The sequence below is a fragment of the Vanellus vanellus genome (assembly GCF_965231255.1).
Source record: "Vanellus vanellus genome assembly, chromosome: 28".
NCBI lineage: Eukaryota > Metazoa > Chordata > Aves > Charadriiformes > Charadriidae > Vanellus > Vanellus vanellus.
The window spans coordinates 1,039,348-1,059,745 of NC_138933.1; the positions used below are offsets into that span (position 1 = coordinate 1,039,348).

General features: G+C 49.4%; 1 protein-coding gene across 1 annotated transcript; it reads left to right on the plus strand.

The window, feature by feature from the left end:
* Window positions 1-372: 372 nt before the first annotated feature.
* SLC48A1 (solute carrier family 48 member 1) lies at window positions 373-15,180 on the plus strand. The gene is made up of 3 exons (XM_082496404.1): window positions 373-525; window positions 11,682-11,849; window positions 14,121-15,180. The coding sequence occupies exons 1-3, from the start codon at window positions 387-389 to the stop codon at window positions 14,255-14,257; spliced, it is 444 nt and encodes a 147-aa protein (XP_082352530.1). The 5' UTR covers window positions 373-386; the 3' UTR covers window positions 14,258-15,180.
* Window positions 15,181-20,398: the final 5,218 nt, after the last annotated feature.

Genomic DNA, 20,398 nt, shown 5'->3' on the forward strand with positions numbered 1-20,398 from the left:
GCCCCCCCGTGTCCCCACTCCCATATGTCCACCTCTGCCCCCCACATCCCCCGTGTCCCCCACATCCCCCGTGTCCCCACGCTCCCCCGTGTCCCCATTCCCCCACACCCCCCGTGTCCCCACACCCCACGTGTCCCCCACACCCCACGTGTCCCCATTCCCCCACGCTCCCCCATGTCCCCACTCCCATATGTCCACCTCTGACCCCACACCCCACGTGTCCCCCACGTCCCCCGTGTCCCCATTCCCCCCCGCCCCGCCCCGCGCCGCGTCCCCGCCCCGGTCCTCCCCTGGGTCCCCCCGTCCGCCAGGGGGCGCGCTGGGGCGGGGCGGGGCGGGGCGGGGCCGGGCGCGGGCGGGCGGGGCGGCGGCGCAGCAGCGCTCCGATGGCGGTGAGCCGGGCGCTCGCCCTCCGCCTGGCCTACGCGGCGGCCGGCGCCCTCATGGGCCTCTCGGCCTTTTTCACCTGGAGCCTGGCGCCGGCCTTCCGGCAGCCCGCCACGGCAGCGGCGGGGGGGCTCTCGGGTACGAGCTGGCGGCGGGAGGGCTGAGAAGGGGGGAGGGGGGAGGGGAAGGTGGGCCGGGGCGCCGCCTGAGGTAACTCCCGCCGGTGAGCGCTGAGGGGGCGGTGAGGGCGGCGGGGGGAGGGTGAGCAGCGCCTTGCCTTGGGGCCGACGGGCTGCGGAACGGGCGGCTTCGCCTCGGCGGTGGTCCCGGGGGTGAGGGGGGACAGGGCAGGTCCCGGAGTGAGGGTGGGGGGTGGGGGGTGCGTGCTCTTTCCTGGGTAAAAAAAAAAAAAATCACCAAACGGCCTCAGAAAGGTTTTGATGGTGATAAGCCACCGGTATCCCGGGCTGCATCCCCGGCAGCGTGGCCAGCAGGGCGAGGGGGGGATTGTGCCCCTCTGCTCCGCTCTGGGGAGACCCCCCCGCAGTGCCGCCTCCAGCTCGGGGGGTCCCCACAGCAGAAGGCCCTGGAGCTGTTGGAGCGGGGCCAGAGGAGGCCCCGGAGCTGCTGGGAGGGCTGGAGCCCCTCTGCTGGGAGGACAGGCTGGGAGAGGTGGGGGGGTCAGCCTGGAGAAGAGAAGGCTGCAGGGAGACCTGAGAGCCCCTTCCAGTGCCTAAAGGGGCTCCAGGAGAGCTGGGGGGGGGACTCAATCAGGGAGGGGAGCCATGGGACGAGGGGGAATGGTTTGACACTGGAAGAGGGGAGATTGAGGTGAGATATTGGGGAGAAATTGTTGAGTGTGAGGGCGGTGAGCCCCTGGCACAGGTTGCCCCGAGAAGCTGTGGCTGCCCCATCCCTGGAGGTGGTCAAGGCCGGGTTGGACGGGGCTGGGAGCACCCTGGGCTGGGGGGAGGTGTCCCTGCCCGGGGCAGGGGGGTGGAAGGAGATGGCCTTTAAGGCCTCCTCCAACCCAAACCATTCTGTGATTTGATGCAAATGGACGGAAGCACCAGTTTGTGTCTGGGTGGGGAACGTGTGGTGACAGCATTGACACCAGGCTGCTGGCGCATGGCAGGGCCCTTCCCTCCGTGCTGAGTGCGGTGGGTTTCTTTGAATGTCAGGGGCGAAGCTGGCAACACTGGGCTTGCAGCCTGTTGGAGGGAAAAGCTCCATGTGGCAGCTGGAGTAGATGACAACAGGATATGATTTTGAGACTTGGGTGGGCTACGCTCCGTTTTGGGAAGTGTCCAGGTGCTGCTTTTGTGATCTACCCGGGAGCTCCTGACCTCCTGGAAGGACTTGTTGCGCTCTTAAGAAAGTGACTTTTATTAAAAACTGTTTGGGAGGCTTTAGCTCACAGTGTCTGGCTGTATTTGCAACTTGAAATGCAAACCTGTGGTTTTGTTGGACACGTTCACTGCATCTGTTGATGCTCATCCCTTAGGAAAAAAGGACATTAATTTGTGTATTTTATAACCTCGCTGCTACTAAAGGCAGAATTGTTTTAGTCTTCTCCTTGGTACCAAGAAGGTTTTTGGAACAACGTCTAGCAAACTTGCTGTTTGTGGTGGAATAGCTTTAGTTAATGATGGTATATAACTCACAATGTTATGGAGGGAAAACCTCTAAAAGTTTGAGGCTTAAATTGCTGTGGCTGTCAGAGTAAGCCCCATACGCTAGCCAGCATTGTTACCAAACGGGATTTTATTTTAAACTTACAGCTGAAAGCTTTGCTGACTTTCCTTGTAAAATTTTGGTCTGGCGATCTATATTTACACGTGCTCTGTATTTTTAGGAACAAAAAACACCAGCTTCCTGATGCAGATACCCGTTGAAAGCACCTGTGCCAGACGCTCTGAAAGAGGCATTTGGGCTCCTTGTTGTAGAGGCCAGAAGCTGTAATACTGCATTTTAACGTCCACTGAAATCAGTGAGATTCAGATGCCTGCGTTGGTCGTGGATTTTAGTTAATGATTGGGTTGGGGCAGAACATAGTCCTCTCCTGGTTTGTCAGCTCAGCAGCTCAAGGGTTTCTCACTGAACACCTGGAGGAAGAGTAGAAAGTGAAGTTAAACTTGGTAAAGAATCTGGCTTATTTCTGGGGTGTGAGCAACACCAACTCTCCCTCTCTCGGTATCTTTTCCACTGTCAGCAGCTGCAAGGTACAGGGTTGTGGATGTCTCTCTGCTTCCTCTCCGTCCAAAAAGGCTTTAATTCCAGCTGGAATTAAGCAATCCAACATGTTTATTTCGCTTTACTAGGTGGCACAAGGAAAGATGGAGTCCTGTACCCCAGAAATGCACAAGAAAATAACAAGTAATATTTTATGCTGCGTGCACATGCTGTCTTTGTGTTCACAGAGGAATTTCAGAAGTCCACATTCTAGAAGGAGGTTGGTGAGAAAGCAGAGGGAGTTACTGTGCTGGAGTTACTGTGCTGAAGTTATTTAGACTATTGTCTGCTGGGAGAAGGAGGTTTGTGTGCTGGTCAATTACCAGGTAATTCAAGCTAGTTAAGATAACAAAGAGCAAGGTAAGCTAGAAATAACATTAAAAAAAAATTCACTCTCTGAATTTGTGTGAATTTGCTCTCTAACATCTGTGAAATGCCTATAGGGAGAGTCACAGTAGGATCAAAAAGCCTGAGAAAAGAGGTTAAGAAATGTATGTTTTGGTGTTAGCCAAAGCGGATTTAAGGGCTGCTTAAATTCATGGCTGCTTTTTCCCTTCCTTCTGCTTCACTTTTCTACCCCGTTGATGTCTCAACAGGTGAAACACACTCCACACGTTTGAGATGAGACACTTATTTCAGGCTCCCACCCCTGAACTGAGGATATGCAGGGTGCTGTCTCACAAATGTTATCCCCCCCGACGGAGGGGCCAGGGAGGAGGGGGAGTATAACCGCTTGTGTATGGGGAGGACTTTTGAAATTCATTCTGCTGCCAGACAAATGTTAAAGTCAAAGTGTGCTTCAGTTCATTGCGAGCCTTTACAGATCGATATTTCACGTCCTGCACATTGGAGCCTGCGTGGGTAGAACTAAACCAGTGCTTATTTAATTGTGGAGGAGTAGCCAAAAAAAAAAAAAAGCCATGTTTTTTCTGTGCGTTCTACTTGCTGAAGTAAGATTGTTCTAAGAAAAAAAATCACGGTGTGTAGGAGGTTTGCGTTTTGCTTAGACACTGGGGGTATTTCAGTTTCAGGTAAGCAGGGCGTTCACTTGGTTTGTTTCTGGCGTACTTCATTAAATCATCTGTTTTTTTATTGTAACACGCTAACTAGTACTTACTTCTACTGGCAGAGAATGGCAGGAAAGGAAGTGGGCGAGCTTCTGAAATTTTCCGCTGTGTAGACGTTGCAAAGTTAATTGTCAGGCATTGTTTTGTGCCCTTTAGTCTGTTAATAAACCTGTTGCAACTTTCTGCAAGTTGCGCGGGATAACATAATGCAGAATGACGGCTTCTCCTCTCTGCTGGGTGGCTTCAATGTCTTTAGCACAAATGGGGGTTGGTTTGTTGTTTTTTTTTTGGACCATATGTACTTTTTTCCGTTTGGAAGCTTCAAAAAGTGCTTTGAGCACCTGAGAGCGAGTTGCAGGTCGGGCTGTTGTGGCTGGGAGCTCTGACGCAGCATGTGGGGGGCAGAAAATTGTTTAGGCTGGTGTATTTGGCAGCTTTGCAGCAGTTCCGCGTTAATATGCCTCTGATTAAGCTGAGGCTTTGCCTGCCAGCCTTCTCTGTGAGTGTGTGTTTGTACATGTTTATCTCGTTTTAACTGTCTCTCTGGTTTTCCCATCACCCCCCATGTGTCTGTCGTTGCTTTTCTGTTGCCTGCGTTGGTGAGATGGATTGCAGCCTGCTGCAGCTTTTGTTGATGCACCTTTGGTTTGTCAGGGCCGTGTGTTTTAGGATGTTTATCCATAAACTTCCTCTCTGTAAGAAGTTCTACTGATTCCCATCTCGTTAGGAATCTGTATCTTTCTCTTTGTAATCAGTTGATTTGTCTTCTGCTTATCTTCTAGAGAGCCTCAGCTGCTGCGTTTTGCGTTGAAATCTGCCCTCCACTGCTGCTTGTATGAACTTTCACTTGCTCTGATACGTTTTCTACAATTTAAAGTAAAGACTTAGATATTTATTTACTCAAAGTGCTAATATCAAAGTTCGGGGTGGGGGGTGGAAATTGCCACATACTGATGAGTCTGTAAGTAGAACCCTCAGTTACCTCTAGTTATGAACCAACAGCGGGTAATTTAAGGTGCTGAGCAAACTACCTTTCCAGTCTTTCTGGTTGGCTTTCGTAACGACACCCCCCCCCCCCCCCCCCCCCCCAATGTCTAGTAAAATCAACTCACTCATCCTCAGAATTTTACATATGCCTCTGGGCATGCATACTTGGGAATTTGGGGATCATCTTAAATCAGCTACAGACCTTGTGTATCATATCCTTGTTTTAAGCGGAAACACCCCATCGAGTGCTTCTGGTAACCCGGGGGACAGCAACTTAATCGACTAATCACAGGACCCAAAAAGTCATTCCTGAGTTAATACTGGCTGTCTCGGTGGTTTGCCATTTCATTTTGAGCTAGTCACAGTGGCTTTTATAATTTACTGCTTGTTTGTATGTTTGACCTTCTCCCCTCACTGCCTTAAATTAATACTATTTTTTTTTTAAGTAGGCCATGAATCTCTAAGCAACTCTGATGTTTTCATTCTGCCAGAGGCAGTTTAAAAGAGAAGAAAGCAATTAAATGTTTTCAGGATGTATCCAGCCCTTTCCTGAGTGGCTTTTAATGTTCTTGTGTATATATCTTCTCTTTTTAAATTTAATAGAAAGAGAGAGTAGGTTTTTTTTTCCCTGCTCCAAAGAGACTTTATTGGCTGTTTCCAAGCTGCTCAGATATTTCTGGCAAAACATAGAGCTTGTGCTTTGTGAGTGTAATGTGGACCAGATATTAAAGCAGCTGCAAAGAAGATGAAACACAAAATGTACTTTTCAGACACGTGAAACTTTAAAAATATCTGATGAGTGAAAGTCATAGGAGGTAGTTTATGCTGAACACAGGATCTGTTGCGTGCAAAAGTTAGCGATTCTCTGAAGGCTCTGATAACTAATCTAACTTGCATATACCAGATAAATTTATGCAAATGAGCTTGTTCTCTATCCAGGGCTGGAATAGTATGGTCAAAAAGCATTGCAGTTATGGCGTAAAGCATTCTTAAATGTTTGGATTTGCATATGAAATACTACATATTGTTCGATTAAGGTTTGGCTTGTGACTGCTTTAGTCCATTGTCTTAAGAAATGGAGAAAAGGGAGGGAAAGCACATGTAAAGAAAACGAAAAGGCTGCACGTGGCTTATGCCTAATCATAGTTAAATTAAGTTGCGAGGAGAGAAGGAGTACCCCCTAAGTGCTGCTGATGTGCTGGAAAATGTGATGTTGGTTTCAACTGAACTGTGAATGGTGGAGGCACAGAGCGTCTGAAATCTGTACATCTTGTTCCCCGCTTCTGAAAGGGGCTGAGCAGACCGACTCGGTGCTGAGCAGCAAACTGAAACGCCAGGTTTTTCTGTTCGCACGTGTGTGGCCCAATCTCCTTTTCTCCCAACCGAAACGCCCTGGAATAGTAAAGCACTCGATCGCACGTGTCCAGAGGGGAATTTTGCCAAGAGAAAACCAGTTTTCACTAGAATACTCCAAAGACTCCTCTCCTTCGAGAGCTGTTTTCCTAAAATATTTCAGTGTTGATCCCCAGCTATTTTGGCAGAAGAGCTGTTCAAGAAAACCCGTTTTTAACCTCTTCCAAAAACAGCTGAGGCTGAGCTAGCTTGGCTTTAGCTCCCGGAAGAAAACATTTTACCCTTTCAGGGAATCGGCCAGAGCAGGCGAAGTTTGCAAAACGTAGAAATGGCAAAACGAACTTAGGTTGGCAAAGCTCAGGCTCCTTTTAGAGAAGGTGTTTCTAATGCTCCAGCTGGAGTAATAGAGCGTATAAAAGAAGATTGTGTAGATGGAAAATAACCGAAGGCTTTGTAAGCACTCTGAAAAAAAGTCTTCTAATTGCTCACCGTAGGCTTCATATTTTCCACGCCTATGCAAGTACTTTTTAATATTGTTTTTCATTTTTATTGTCGTTTTGTTTTGCCATCATCTTTGCCATCATCAACAGGCGTTTTGAGCTTCAGAAGGCCGGAATAAGAACGCTCATTGCAGAATAGCTTCTGTGTCTCTGTGTTTTGCTTGGGTTTTTTGGCCTCCGTTGCACATTTGTTGTTTTTTCCTACAATCTGTAACGCCCATCGGTGGTGTACACGGTGTCCTACCCCGGCGTGCAAACGTGGCCTGACACGTTTGGCCTCTGGCTGCTCTGACCTCAGGGAAGGCAGCTGGGCTTTTACTCCCCGGCAACAATGCGACTTGTTTTGCTGGGCCCGAAGAATCGGTCAGTGATGAGCCTGAGAAAACCTTTTGTTTGTCACTGTTTTTGTTTTTGTGTTTGGAGAGAGGGAAAGTTTTGTTTCACTTGAGCTAAAGTGTGCTAAACTTTCAAAAGGGCTTATCAAAATATTTAGCTATTGGTGTTTTTTCTGTACCAGGTTACAGACTGCGGGCGAGCCTGCTTTTGAACTTGCCTTTTAGAATTTATTTAAACTTGTTCCAAGTATGCTGCAAGTTTTTTGTGTTTTAAATATGAATTAATCTTGTCGAAATGCCTGTTAACTTCTGTTTAAAAAATCCTGCCTCTGTCGCTGTTGTTTCAGATGCACTCGTGGTTGTTTGATGGGCCAGTTTCCTTTTCCTGGAGCTTTGTGTACTTGGGATAATTAGTTTTTGATTTAGGGGTAACTTTCCTGTTGCTCTATGTCGGAAATCCCTTGATTGTGTCTTATTGAGCGGCTCTTATTTTAGGGTCATTCCAACCATGATGTGTGGGGTAAATCCACCAAGACAAATGTTTCTCTGAAACGAGCGCAGGGGGTTTTGATGTTATTTTAAGTGGGCGATGTAACGGGAGCTGACAGCCATCGTTGCCACTCCAGGGCTATGTCTGCAGGTTCAGGTTTTGCTTCTGTGCAAAGTGCGATTCCGCTGGAGGATCTGGCTGTCGTTGTGGAGGAGGGGGGGATTTGGGGGAATCGCTTGAGGTGAAAAAGAAAAACTGGAGGTCCTGCAGTTAATCATTCCAGACTTGAAATGAGACATAACTTTTATTTCCTATTCCAGTAAAACCTGTTTCGGTTGTACAGCTGAATGAGGTAGCTGTTCTTCTAGTACCTACGTATAGCTAATGGGTTTGTGTTAAACCTGCAAACCTTTTGCTCTCAAGGTCTGCAAAGTGAGAGATTTCACATTAATTAAAAGCACTAGTGTGGTTTTAGTTTCTCAGTGCGATAATGAAAGTCTTTTCTGTAAATCAATGCAATTAATTTGTTCTTCTTGCCACTTAGGTTATGTGTATGGGTGAATAGGAGGTGATTTTTCTTTTCCTGAACCCAATTTCAGTTGAATTAAACATGAATCAAACGCTCTATTCCAGCGTTCACGGACGCTTTTCCTCTGGAGTTAGTTAGAAGTAGTGTGGGGTTTTCTCCTGCTGAATGGTGTATGTAGATAAGCAGTTAGCTTAAAGAACGTTTTTTATTTTTAGCAAAGGTACTTGTTTTCATGTATTTAAGCGTTTCGTTAGTGATAACTATATTTAGCAATATACTCTGCTTAAATTAGGTCCCCTGCAGTAATTGTTTGTTTTCCTCGTGTATTCAGCTCTGAGTTTGGTTTGCCATGCCCTACTATTACGTAGCTTCATCCCACTTGGGATGCCCTTTCTGGTCACAAGCGTTTGTCGACACCGGGATGGGCGGCTTTGCTTTCTTTTGTGGCTGTTCCCTGGTTCTGAGCAGCACTAGCGGGGTTCAGGCGCCCGCCCGAGTATGATCTCACAAGCTCAGGATGAACAAATTAAGCAATTTAAAAAGCAAGTCCTGTTCTCATGTCTCCTACCTGTCCCTGGATGCGTCCTGCCGATGCTTTTTATGCCAGTGTTGATGTTTTTCAGACAGTGTTGTGAGCTGATTTAACTTTTTGGAATGCTTTTCTGCCATTTTAGGAGGAAAAAAAGAACAGAAGAATCAACTGCTCTGCGAGCTGGATAGCCTCACCGAAGGATCTGAGTGTGGTAGGGGTGTAAGGGAAGGGAGGCACGCGTGCAGCTGGAGCTGGAGGAGACTCCTTTCCCCTCTATTTCTTGTGGTAACAAACATGATGTTGGCTGAGCTGCCTGTAAAAGGATACCCCGTCTTTAATGACTGTGTGACCAAGCCCGATCCTTCAGCGCGTGGTGAAGTTGTCATGAGGCTTTTTTTGCTTAGTCATGTGTGAGGCAGTTTCTCTAGATGTTAAGAATTAACCGAACCCAACGGTTTGCTAGATAGCTTCCTTCGAAGTGCGGTGTCAGGCTTTAGGGTCAGGGGGAGGTGTAGGGTCAGAGCCGGCAGTGGGGGGAAGATCAAGTGACAGCTCACGCGCTGCCTCTGCTCTCCCCACAGAGACCTTTCAGAGCATCAGCAGCAGTTTTGGCGTGGAGACATCAGCAACTTGACTCAGCAGTTCAAATAAATTGTGCTGAGTCATCTGAAAGCGCCTGGAGGGGGGGAAGCAGCTTGTTTTGCTGACTGAAAAACCCAAGTTCCCCATTTTTTTTTAAAAAGATGTGGGTTGAACTTGCTAGAGCACGAGCTTAAAGGTAATATGAAGTCGAGGAAGTGGTTGTTTAGCAAGCTGAGTGAGAGGCTTTTCCACCAGATCCCGTGGCAGGCTGTTTGAAAAGCATTGCCAATGCAATTACAGTCTTCTGCATTTGTAAAGCTCCGAAATATCTTCCCCCAGCTTTGTGGTCTCTAGCATGCGTGCGTAGTGGTAGCCGGTGTAGAATCAGTCCTGGAAAAGCAGTATCGGTAGCTGACTTGATGACAGTCTCGGAATTAAAATCCTGGCTGCCTGGAGCCAGAAAACGTGCTTAGATGCTGCTTAACTGTGGCAGGTCTGACCAGATGAAGTAATGGACTGATTCTGCCTTTCCTGTTCGCTGTGATAAAAAGTCTGTGTGCTCCAGCTGTCCTGGATATCAGCACTGTACCTTTGGGGTTTTAGTTCATTCTGAGTGCTTTTCCTTTCACTTTTATGTGTTTTTCTTTTTTGTTTGGGGTTTTTGGTTTGTTTTTTTTTTTTGGAAGTCTGTCCTTTTTCCCCCCACCTCATTTATGGGACACCATGGAGGGTATTTTACCTTTCTTTGCCCCGTCCCAAGACACTGAAGAGGCACAAACTATTGCCAGGGTTCTCCTGTCTCTCCTGGAACTGACTTTCTCTATGTTCAGCTTCATTTGACGTGCACCTGCAGTGCGGCCGTGGTCTGTGTGGCCGGTGAGGTCAGAAAACCTGCTAGGAATGAGCTGAAAGCTGCTGGGGAGCTGCAAAGCAAGTCCAGCGTGTTTGGAAGGCGACTCTCGGCTGCGCTCGTCTATCGGTTTTGACGCAGTTGTTTTCCTCTGTGCTATAATAAGTTCTTTTAAGCCTTGGGAAGCTTTCTGTGTAATGACCGTATCCAGTAACAAATGAGCTCTGGCAAGACCTGTGGCTGTACTTACTATTCAAATGTTTATCTTGTAGTGGGCAAGGCTGGTTTTTGCTTCCTTTGATGTTGAGAAGCAGCCGCAGAGGGAGGTCTGTGTTATTGCAGGATACCATATAAAGCAGCCTGGTGTTCTAGCAGCGGTGTCATATTTATTTATTTATTTTTTAATTATTTTTTTTTTTCCCCTGCTGCCCTTAAAATAAAATCTGGAAAGGAGGTAGCAGCGAAGGAGAAATACAAGCCAGTTAGTTGCACCACTGGAAGTTCAAATTTCAGAAGGGCCGCCGAGGTCTTCGCCAGAATGAGTCAAATGTTTTAAGTCTGTGAAGCGGCTCTAACTATAGGTTGAGTTGGCGGCTTAAGGAGATTTAGTTGCACTCTTCAGTGCAACGACTTAACCAGAGGAGCAGCTTGCTATAATTGGAGTTGATGATGTTGCTGGTAGTTGGGATTGTATAATGGGGGATGACAGGCAGCCATGTTCTGGCGGATTGTAAAAAATTCCATGTGAACGGACAGTTTTTACATTGAGCGTCACTTCTAATTTTGCTCTGAGGTGTGGTGAAAAGGTAGCAGTTTTTAGAACAAGATTAGGGGAGGATGCATCGTTTTTCCCTATATCAGAAACTGTTTACAGCTGGATTTGAATGCTTTCATCCCTTTTCTTTTCCTCCTGTTTCCTCCCTTTGGACAAGGGAGTTGAAATTTGGTTATGGACTAGTCACCTAAGCTTAGGGAACTGCCTTTTGCTGTTCCTATTAAAGCCATAGTGAATTTGACTGTTCTTAAAAAATATATATATAAAAACTGTACGTGCGCAAGTATTTGTCTGGTTATGTAATCCAGCTATTTTGGGCCAGACCCAAAAGTGCAGAGTTAGATTTAGGCTACCTTAAACACTTAGCGGGCGTGCTTTGCCTTAAGTGGGAATTGTATGTACAAATCATCTGGGAGCTGAACTTCTACACCCCTTTACTTGAACCATTTGAAGTGTTTGGAGGGGATTTGTATAAATGCACTCGTTATGAAGTTAACTGGCGATACCTTGGAGCTAAAAGACATAACGTGAAACGCTGAGTAGGGAACAGGTCCTGTATATCTTGATTTAGGTGTCCAAAATCCCTGCTTATGTAGTGGTGCTCTTCATCATCGTCTCCGTATGTAAAAGGGGCTGCCTGGCCTTTGAAAAGGTGCATTAATTCTTGCCAAGTGCTTGGCTTGCTACATGTAATGTCATGAAAGCCGTATGGAGAATTAAATAAAACTGCACTCAGTATGAATTAAGTGGGTTTATCCCAAACAGGAAAATGATCGAGTTATTGGGGGGAATCCATTTAATGAATAAAGTCCTTCCTGTGCCAGCCTGTAATCAAGATCTGTGTCTTAAAGCCGGGGGTCTGGGGCGGTTGTGGAGAGTGACGCTGGCAAAGGCAGCCATTTATCCTGGTATTTCCCATCTCTTCGGGGGGGCCGCGGTCACGAATCATTCGTGTTCCTTGGCGTTTCGTATGGGGTTTAATGAGATGTGTATTTATTAGACGCCTTTCTGTGTTGCAGTGTGATGCATGGTACTGATTCCCCTTGCTGTCTAATTGAGCAGGTGTTCTGGCGCTCTGGGCCCTAATCACGCATGTGATGTATGTGCAGGATTACTGGAGGACCTGGTTAAAAGGGCTGAGGTTCTTCCTCTTCATCGGGATCCTCTTCTCAGCTCTCTCAGTGGTGGGATTCTGCACATTCCTCGTCCTGGCCATCACCAAGCACCAGTGTAAGTACTTTGTTGCAGCAGGCAACTGGGAGAAAAGACTAGCGATGCTCGGATTACTGGGATTGGGGGTGAAGGAACAGAAGAGCCTGCAAAGCAGAGCTGGGGTGTGAATCTGGGGCTGCTCCTGCCATCTCTTCAGTGTTGAGAGACTTTTGGAGAGGGGCCGTAAGAATGCCATTGCATTCCGCTTCCAGTACCTAAAGGGGCTACAGGAGAGCTGGGGAAGGACTTTTTACAAGGGCGTGTAGTGATAGGACGAGGGGGAATGGCTTCGAACTGGAAGAAGGGAGATTTAGATTAGATATTAGGAAGAAATTTTTCACTTTGAGGGCGGTGAGCCCCTGGCGCAGGTTGCCCTGAGAAGCTGTTGCTGCCCCATCCCTGGAGGTGTTCAAGGCCAGGTTGGATGGGGCTTGGAGCAAGCTGGGCTGGTGGGAGGTGTCCCTGCCCAGGGCAGAGGGAGAACGAGATGGTCTTCAAGGTCCCTTCCAACCCAAACCATTCTATGATTTCATTTTTCGGCTGTGATATCTTGATGACACAAGAGTAATTCAGCTGCCCAATGAGTGCCACTCCCTTAGGGCATCTTCTAATATTTGAGAGCTGCCTTGAGAGCCTGGTCTCCAGGACTGCTGGCAGGCCCTCCGTTTTTTCCAGCGTTATTTCCTATAGGAACTGGAATTCACTTATTTCAATGACGAATGCAGGGAGCGCTCTTAAATGTTGTCGCTTCAGCACTCATAAAGCAGGTGGGTGAGGATATTGAAATCCAAACACAAGTCAGCAGGGTGAAAATGCCTTCTACACTTAGTCAGCATATAAAGCGATGTTGCTATAAAATATTTAACATTGTCTAAGGAGGGTTCACGTAATTACTCCCTGTATTTGCTTGGCAGTAGACCAAAGAGAGAAAGTTTGAGGTTTGTTTTTTTAAGAAGTTGTCTGTGTTTGTTGCTTGCTGCATTTGGGCTGATAGCCGCTAAGAGCCCTGTTGTTGTTGTACTCGTGATGGTGGGCAAGCTGCGTTGGGGTCGTAACCCACCAAAAGCCCTTGGCTTAGCCTAAGGACGCTCCCCGTGGAGATGGAGTGCTTCAGCCTAGTGAAGGGTATGAAAATACTCGTCTGCAATGGTTAGAAATACAAATCTAAAAAGAAAACCAAATATTTTGCATCACCTCCTTTCTTGGATACATGAAGAAAAACTGATTTGGGGAAAATATGGGGGCTTTTAGGGAAATGGAGGTATTTTAGGGAAAGCCCTAATTTGGGAGGAAAGTAGGACATCTGCATAGGTTATTTATGTATGGAAAGTTTAGGACTGGTACATTTAATGAGTGGGATTTACTGAGTATTGTTTTGCATGTTCTTCACAAAAAAAATCTATCTTTATTTTTTAATAATGACCAAGCAGCTTGTACTTAGAGGTGGAATTGTTTTACGCATCAGGTTACGTAAGTGTATTTCAAAATTGCTGACACCTTTAGAACAAAGAAAAACAACTAAGCGTTGAAAATAGTTATGAAGACCACTGACATACACTCAGAAAGCAGCACCATACCCGCTTGACTTCAAAGTAATCCCTGAGCAGAGGCAGTTTTATAACAGATAAAGAAGAAATGTGTTTATTTGCAAAGATTCTCTAAGAAGAGGCTGTTCCTGTCATTCGCTAATGTGTGATTATCACTGCGCTGTATTGAAGACTGCAGCACAGGTTGAACTGCACCAGTGTTACATATTGAATGTCAGTCACAACAGTTGGTAAAAGCATTTTTAGAAGGAGGATATATTTTATTTTCTGTTTTCCCCGAGATGTGCAGATTTCCTCCCTCCCTGCCGTGGTGAGGGAGAAGGGGGCAGTAGTAAGACGGGGTGAGAGAAATTAAGAACTGCATGTTGAAGTTGTTTTTCTCGAGCCACGTGTTTCTGCCATCCAGGAATTCACACAAATTCCATCCTTTGGACCCTAAGCAAGGAGAGTTTGGGGGGCTGAGTGGGTCACAGCTCGTAGGATCTGCCTCTCAAGAGATAATAGTGACCTTCTTCAGACTGTGACTGGAATGCTCTCCTGTGGCAGACATGAGGAAATGTTACAGTGGGAGTCAAGAGAGCTGGGAAAAAGGTGCTGATTAAACCTTGCTTGCAGAACGAGATCTTTAGATGCAGGCTGAAAAGTTCCCAGGAACTGGTGGGTTAAGTTGGGGTTTTCCCGGCTGGACTGCATGAGAGGGAAATGGGATTTTTAACTGTATCTGTGTCTCTTTCTCTCCTAGCCCTGACTGATCCCAGAAGCTACTACCTGTCGTCCGTCTGGAGTTTCATCTCCTTGAAATGGGCCTTCCTGCTCAGTTTGTACGCTTACCGGTACAGGAATGAGTTTGCAGACATCAGTATCCTCAGTGACTTCTAACCCTTGGACTTCTATCCTGTCTGAAGGTGCTGGATGTTTGAATTGTCCCCCAGAGGCATGGTACATGCAAGAGACGTACGAGAGGCGGAGAAGGAACCCACCCAGTGCTGCTTGGTTTGTCTGTCTGCAGTAGGGGTTTTTCCTAATTGCTTTTACTCAACCATTTAAAGTTTGGCTAACGATGTCAATCTAGTCTTTCTGTAACTTCCCTGGGAGTCTCTGTGTCTGGTAGTGAGGTGAAAGACTCCACGCGCTTACACACAGCCGGCCTAGATCCACTCTTTGTGTTGCCCCGAAGTCCAGGGGAGCTTTCAAGTCGGGAGGGAGCGGGTCCTGGGCCCTCCAGGAGCTGTGGGTTCGTACCTCATGGCTGCAGCACCCCAACATCTTGTCCTGGCGAGTGCGTCACCAGCTTGCTTCAGGTGGGTGTAGCAAAGAACACTGCGGTGTGAAAGTCGGCTCCTTTTGTATTGCTCTGCTCCTCAGGAGAGAAGGGGAGCGATGAGCCTCTCTTTGTGGCAGAAGTCCCTACGCACCTTCCAGCCAGTACCCCCCATCTTCCAGTATTTTCTTTTTCCACGTTGGACACAAAGTCAGGTCTCTCCTGTGGTCCGGACGAGCCCCAAGGGATGGGCCAGCAGCAGAGAAGCATGAGTCATCTCAAGGCTCTGTCAGAGGGGGAGAATGCTGATTCTGGCTGCTATCCAGGATCATTTTAAAAAGGAACTTAATACCATATCTAATGCTTAAATCTGTAGCGTGTAGCTGGGGTGAAAGATGTGCTGGGCAGGGGCTCACCTACCTGAACCTCTGGAGAAACATGAATATGATGATTCTAAAAAAAAAAAAAAAAAAAAAAAGGCAACCCAAATCTTTTTGTAGGCAGTACTGTTTCCTTTCCTTTGCTCAGCTCCCTTGTGACAGTCAGCAGGATGAGAGAGGGAAGGAGATGTGGTACTCAAAAATAAGAAAGGTATCCAGAGTCAGTTTCCAGCAAGCCTCTGTAACGAGTGTCACTGGCATAATGCGACCATAGGTAAATTGCTGGGCTCTCGTGTGGCGAGTTAAGAGGTGACGGGTCTACGCTCGTGGGCTGGCGTGCTGGGAACGGCTGGGCTTGGCCGGCACGTCTTTTGGCTGATGGCGGTGAAGCCTTCCCTCCGCATGTCATCTGCACGTGGCGCTGCTCTGAGAAACCCAGAACCTGATGGATTTAGTGACCTCAGTAATCCCTGTGCTTTGCTCCCTGCCAGCAGCTACCCCGAGAAGCTTGAAACCTTCGAGTGTTTCCCTCTTTCCGAGTTCACTGTACGTACTTCAGACCAGCTAAAGGCCCTGGGCTGCTGCTCTGGCAGAATCCAGGCTGGTGTTTTGTCATGTCGGGCGGGCGGTGCTGGCTACTACAAACCAGAAATGGCAACTTCCATGAATAATACTATAGGTGGGCGAGAAGAGAGGCAGGAGAAGCCCCTTCCCTTACAGACCGATGGAAGATGAACAAGGCTGGTGTTTTGAAGGAGTCTCCCAGACACGCTGGTCCTGTCACTTCTCTGGGTGCTGCGGAGCCTTCCCTGAAGTGCCTTTTTGGCACTCTGGGGCAGAGGCTGGGGGACGGGACCTGCGCAGGGGTTTGTGACCAAGTGAGGTGCGAGTGCAAGGTCCCACGTCCTCTCTTGTCAGCCCAGCTTTTCTCTCATGCCACGCAAAGCTCCTGGTCTGGTTTTGTGGAGCTGTCTGCTGGGGAGCACCTCGGACCGTCCGTTCTGTTACCTTGTCCTGGCGGTGTGCTCTGACTCTGCTGTGTTTGCGTCCCTCTCCACACCCAGAGGCTCCATCCACACCTTCCCCGCTCTGTGTTTTGCTTTGGAAGATGAGCGGTTCAAGCACGCAGTAATTCATTTGAGCCGTTGAGGGGATTTTGGAAGTGTTTGATGACACCTGTTGGTAGCATTCCCCGCTGTCTTGGGTAGGAGGATCCTCAAGCGACTTTAGTAGATGGAGGAGCATTTTTGGGTCAGCTTTAAACCGCGGTTGTAGCCAGCTTTTGCCAGGGGACCTGCTGGAGTGACTAAACCCAGACGAAGGCTGCGAATGCGAAATGCACTTAATTATGAGATTAATACTCAGGCTTTTAAATACTAAAATCTCCCTTACCGCTGAGGCCAGGCTGCCAGCGTGCCTGGCAGGAGATGGTACAGCTCATCTCGCTTCTGCCCAAAGCCGGGGCACCCGCTGTGGAGTTTGCAAGTGGTTTTAGCATCGGTCGTTTCAATAAGTCATCTCTCGTCTTACGTTTCCCCGACGCAGCAGTGCCCACGCGTTTGCTGTGCCAGTGCGAGCTCCGGCTCTGATAACCGGGTTTTGCGGTGTGCTTGGGACGCAGAAATCCCCACCCTGGCCAGGCTGACGGAGCTCTGCTACTGCCTTATGGCAAAACATCCCTCTCGGTCCCTAAATTACAGAGTCCTCCTGTCTGGGCGCCACAGGCATCTCACAGCAGCACATCAGGGGCTCCTTTCTTGGGCACGTGTCCCAAAATCCTCTCAGCTTAGCCCAGAGGTTTTTAAAGCTTATTTTTTGTGACTGTAAAATTTGCCTACAAACAGCTCACTGAGTCTAACCCCCCCTTTCCTCCCTGACGTGTTTTAGCTCTGGAATTTATACTTGCATCTCAGCTTTTTAAAAGATTGTGTATGTAAATATATAATATATTTTTACATTGTTTATGCTTCGTTTGCACGCTTGGTGTAAGATTTGGTCCTGCGGTGGGATGATGTAATTCACAGTGGGGTTCATTTGTGTGTATCCCAGTGTCTCCTTGTACTAAACCACACTATAACTTGTATGTGACACCACAGTAAGAGCAGAAATACAGTCGTCTTTCTCACCAAACCAGTGTCTGGAGTGATTTTCCCTACCAAGTAGTTAAATTCTGTCTCTCTCTCCCTCCCTTGATGACACCCCGCAGGAGCAGCACTCTTTGTGGGGAAGGCCAGGGGTGTAAATTGTACACAACATTTTGCTTTTTGGGGTGAGGCGCGCCCCCAGCATCGTTTAACTCTGTCCCTTGCCGCTTATCAGTCCTCTCGACACCTGGATCCACAGGCAGTGATGCCCAACGTGTTTTTTTTTTTTTTACCCCAGAAGTCTCTTTGCCTTTTGGGATTTCGGCACAAAGGGGTTTCTGAGCAAGTGCTGTTGTTGCTGTTTTGACTACGCCGGGTGTGTAGTCTGCGCCCACAGGCAAAGGGAAGAGGTGCCTGGCTGACCTGCCGCGGTGGCAGCCCTCCTGATGTCCCAGTGCTTGTTGTCCCTGTCTTGGGGTACTACTGTCTGCAAAAGCCAAAACTCACCCACCTTTTCAGCAAACCCGGCTGCAATTTCAGAATAGTCTGGGGGAGGGAATATATTCTTTTCCTGTGAAAAACCATCTGCTGACTGCCCGGGGACAGGGTGCTGACTTTTTTTTTTTTTTTTTTTTTTTTTTTTTTTTTTTTAACCTTTCTGGGACTCGCAGATTTTATTTTCGCTGTTGGAGTGAGACAGTCCCCATCTATTTTCGCCTTCTCCCTCTCCCTTTTACCCTCTCTGCAGGTTGGCCAGACCTCGCTGTCAGCGTGGGCTAATCAGCCCGGTGAGGATCCCGGCTGTCTGAGGCAGCTCTTTGTTTTATTTTCTCCTGTTTGGTCTTTGATTTCTCTTGCCCTTTCCACAGCGTGGAGAGACAGTGCAGGCACTCGCTTCTCTCATCTTGTAAGTGGATCCTTTCATCCAGGCCTCGTCCATTGGAATGCGGAGGAGTTTGGGGTAAGCCATCAGTTTCCAAAGGATGGGGAAAAAAGGACGCTGTAGCCTGTGAGGACCCTCTTTGTGGGTTCTGGTGGCAGTGGGAGCTCTGGTGCACATCTGGAAATGGGCTGAGAGAGATGAGTAGGGTCGGGGCCAGAGGAGGCCCCGGAGATGCTGGGAGGGCTGGAGCCCCTCTTCTGGGAGGACAGGCTGGGAGAGGTGGGGGGGTCAGCCTGGAGAAGAGAAGGCTGCGGGGAGACCTGAGAGCCCCTTCCAGTGCCTAAAGGGGCTCCAGGAGAGCTGGGGAGGGACTTTTTCCAAGGGCATGGAGTGATAGGGTGAGGGGGAATGGCTTCAAACTGGAAGAAGGGAGATTCAGATGAGATATGAGGAAGAAATTCTCTCCTGTGCGGGTGCTGAGCCCCTGGCGTAGGTTGCCCCGAGAAGCTGTGGCTGCCCCATCCCTGGAGGTGTTCAAGGCCGGGTTGGACGGGGCTGGGAGCACCCTGGGCTGGGGGGGAGGTGTCCCTGCCCAGGGCAGGGGGAGAACGAGATGGTCTTTAAGGTCCCTTCCCACCCAAACCATTCTGTGATTTCTCTGCAAATGAGTCCTGGTAAGAGGTGCATGTACGTGCCTGGGCTGGACAGAGGATGAACAGCCCCCCCCGTCTGCCATGCCCTGGATGTGGTGGGGGTTCCTGCTTTGGTGGTATCTAACCAGGCTCAAACCGGTGGGGACAATGCATGTGTTGTTGCCATCTCCAAGCGTGAGTAAGCGCTGCCCAACCTCCTGCAGCACCGTGAGTATCTCCTGTACAACCCTTGGTGGAGAAATCCACCCTTGGCCCGGGGAGCAGCGGGCTGGGAGGAGATCCTGCGTGGAGGGAGACACCCGTCCTGTGTGGAGGCATCTCCTTCTCCTGTCCTGCACCACCAGCGCTGTCACCACCCGCTCCCAAAGGCTGAGCAGCCTCTCCTGGCTTCATGGGGGAGGTGTAAATCCCTGCACCTGCAGGTGAGGCTCCCGAATCCCCTCCAACTCTGGGTGTGCAGAAGCTTCCCTCTGTGCTCGTGCTTCTGGTGTTCAAGCTGGGCTAAAACTTGCCAGGGTTGGGTGGTCCTGAAGGCCAGCCGTGGGCTCAGGGCAAGCTGCCCGTCTCCCCTGTGCGCTCGCAGGTGGTAAGCGTGCTCCCAGCCGGCTCTGTGCAGCTGAGGGGAGACAGGAATCCTTGCACCTCTTCTTCCTCCTAGAATTTTGGGAAAGAGAAGGCGGTTTGGGGAAAGAGAAGGCGGTTTTGGGAGAGAGAAGGCAATTTTGGAAAAGAGCGGGCAGTTTTAGGAACCTGAGCGGGGAGGGGAAGTGCAAGGCAACGTCTTAATTTCAGCGTGGAAGGTTGGCTGGAAGGTTGGTGGGATCCACTACTCTCTTCTTCCATCAAGCACTGGACACGGCAGTGGCTGCGTGTCCCCATTGTGGGCTGATGCTGGTGGAGATGCCGCCTCTCCGCACCTTGCTGCAGGCTGCGCATGGTGCTGAGCGAGCCCATGAGCGGCTCTTCCCCTCCTAATCCTGCCTGGTGGCACGAGTTCCATCACTGGTGCTGGGACTGGGACCCCCTGTTCCCACCCGTGACCGAGTCCCCTGGCTCAGCGACGTTTGGGGTGGTGGGGTGAGGGCTCTGCATCTTGACTCCTGATCATCTGCTTTCTGTAGCCCGGCCAGCGCCTGGTGGGAGGCCGCGGTAATTAGAACATTTGGAATAAATTTGGGAAGTGCTGGGACGGTGTCTGCCCTGTGATGCTATTCCTGAAGGAGGGAAGAGTCCGAGGCGCCGCATCGGTGCCTCAGAGTGAGCTCCACTCTGACTCCCATCACAAATGAAACGAGTTTGACGGGCTCAGCCACATCCTCGGCGGTGTGACTGTCCACCTGCTCCAAAGGGACCCAGAGCGGCTTCACTGGGGGCTTCTGGGGTGAGAGGTGTCCTCCAGGGCGGAGGTAGGGAAGGGGGCAGGAGGGGTTCCCTCACCCTGGCCCCAGCAGCTTTTGGCGGCAGCATGGTGGGGAGGGATGTGGGTGATGGGGAGAACCCCCCACCAGCCTGGCTGGAGCACCCATGGGTGCAGGGTGGGCAGTGGCCGGTGGAGGGCAGCAGTGGCCCGGCCATGGCTGGGGGGGAGCTGGGGCCCTCCCAGGACCACGATCTTCATCCCCATGACACCCCCGTTGCGGGGGTGTGTGTCCAGCTGAGGGTCTCCTTGGTGTTGCAGTGGGGGGATGAGGCTGGACCCCTCTGGGGACCACCAGCTCCCACGGCGCTGACCCCACCATCCCAACCAAGACCCCCGTTT